General features: G+C 23.7%; 1 protein-coding gene across 1 annotated transcript in view; it reads left to right on the top strand.

Moving 5' to 3' along the window:
• Window positions 1-369: 369 nt before the first annotated feature.
• The window catches only part of PGO_003555 (variable surface protein), a gene marked incomplete at both ends in the record, with an annotated part of 1207 nt that continues 147 nt past the window's right edge, over window positions 370-1429 (top strand). The window contains 2 exons of the mRNA XM_028691332.1: window positions 370-396; window positions 537-1304. Of these exons, the coding sequence (XP_028547133.1) occupies window positions 370-396; window positions 537-1304 (795 nt within the window). The remainder of the gene's footprint in view (window positions 397-536; window positions 1305-1429) is intronic.

The raw sequence follows: 1429 nt of genomic DNA on the forward strand, positions 1-1429 counted from the left end.
TTATATTATTCATATATGGTTCAATGGATTTATATATTTCACGTGTCTTTTAATGATGTAGCCCCTTATAACGTAAAAAAAATTTTATGCCCCTATTATATATATATATTTCATAAAATGGATATAACTAATAATAATTATTAATTTAATTAAACGTGTACTATCATTATCCTAAACATATAACAATTCCATTATTTATTCCGTTAAAATAATCTGTAATATATATGAATTTCATGCGTTTTTGTAAAATATCTATATAAAAAAATTAATATGTATATGGATGTAATACGTATACTATTATGTTTTCATATAAGGATTATTGTTATTACTAATAAAATGATTTCCCATAATTCTTATACATAGCATATAATGAATGCAGATATTCCTATAGATAAGGTCTTATATTTTTATGTTTTACAAAATTAAGCATTATATTTCTTAGTATTAAATCGTTATTACTCTAGAGATTGTACTAATATTTTTTTCCGGAAATGTACTTTTTGTTCATTTATTTATATTAATTCATTGGTTTTTAGAAAATATATAATGATATATTTGCCAATTATGAAAGTCTCTACAATGTTGCTAAAAATAAGTATTTTGGGAATAACATGCCGAGTTCTGATATTACCACTTTTTGTTATGGATTTATGGATAAAATGAAAAGTAAAGCAAAAATAAACGGCAATAGCTTTTTCTCATCTTGCTTGGGACTCGGTCGTTATTTATATTATATACAAAGTTTAAATGAGCTTGTAGATAGAATATCAAATTGTATATACTTCTGTTACAAATTAAAAAATGAAGTAAATAAATACTATGATAATCCTGAAGATGTGATGGCCTCGTACAAAAGTTATAACGAGCTTCCCCATTATTACCCTACAGATAGAGATGCCGAAACGTTTATTAAAGTATGTCCTGGATTTGATGATTATTCTGGAGATTTCACACAAAAAATTTTGAACCATTTAGAAAATATACAATATATTATAAAAATATTTGATAGTAATCATGGTGATGGCGATCCATGTATGGTGAAATATGAAGAATATATGGATTCCTTAAATAAATATAGAAGTAATGAGAGTTTTATCTCAATGCTTGAATATATTGAAAATTTATATAAAAATGTATGCCCTATGGAAAATACACAATTGGATTCATCTGAGATAGTTGCCCCCCAAAGCCAAGAAGCAGATATTATAACTACAGAAAGTAGAATCATTAAAGCAAAAACAAATGCATTGCTAATGACAGAAACAAATACAAGATTATATATAAGAACATTTTTTATAATATCTGTAATATTAATAGCTATATTTATATTATATAAAGTTATTTATAAAATTTTGGTAAATGTTTATTAATTTTTTTTTTTCTATAGCATAGGAATATATAAGTATTATAATATGTAAATTACAAGTTT

Source organism: Plasmodium gonderi, assembly GCF_002157705.1.
Source record: "Plasmodium gonderi DNA, contig: Pgo-contig_471, whole genome shotgun sequence".
In the NCBI taxonomy this organism is placed as follows: Eukaryota; Apicomplexa; class Aconoidasida; order Haemosporida; family Plasmodiidae; genus Plasmodium; species Plasmodium gonderi.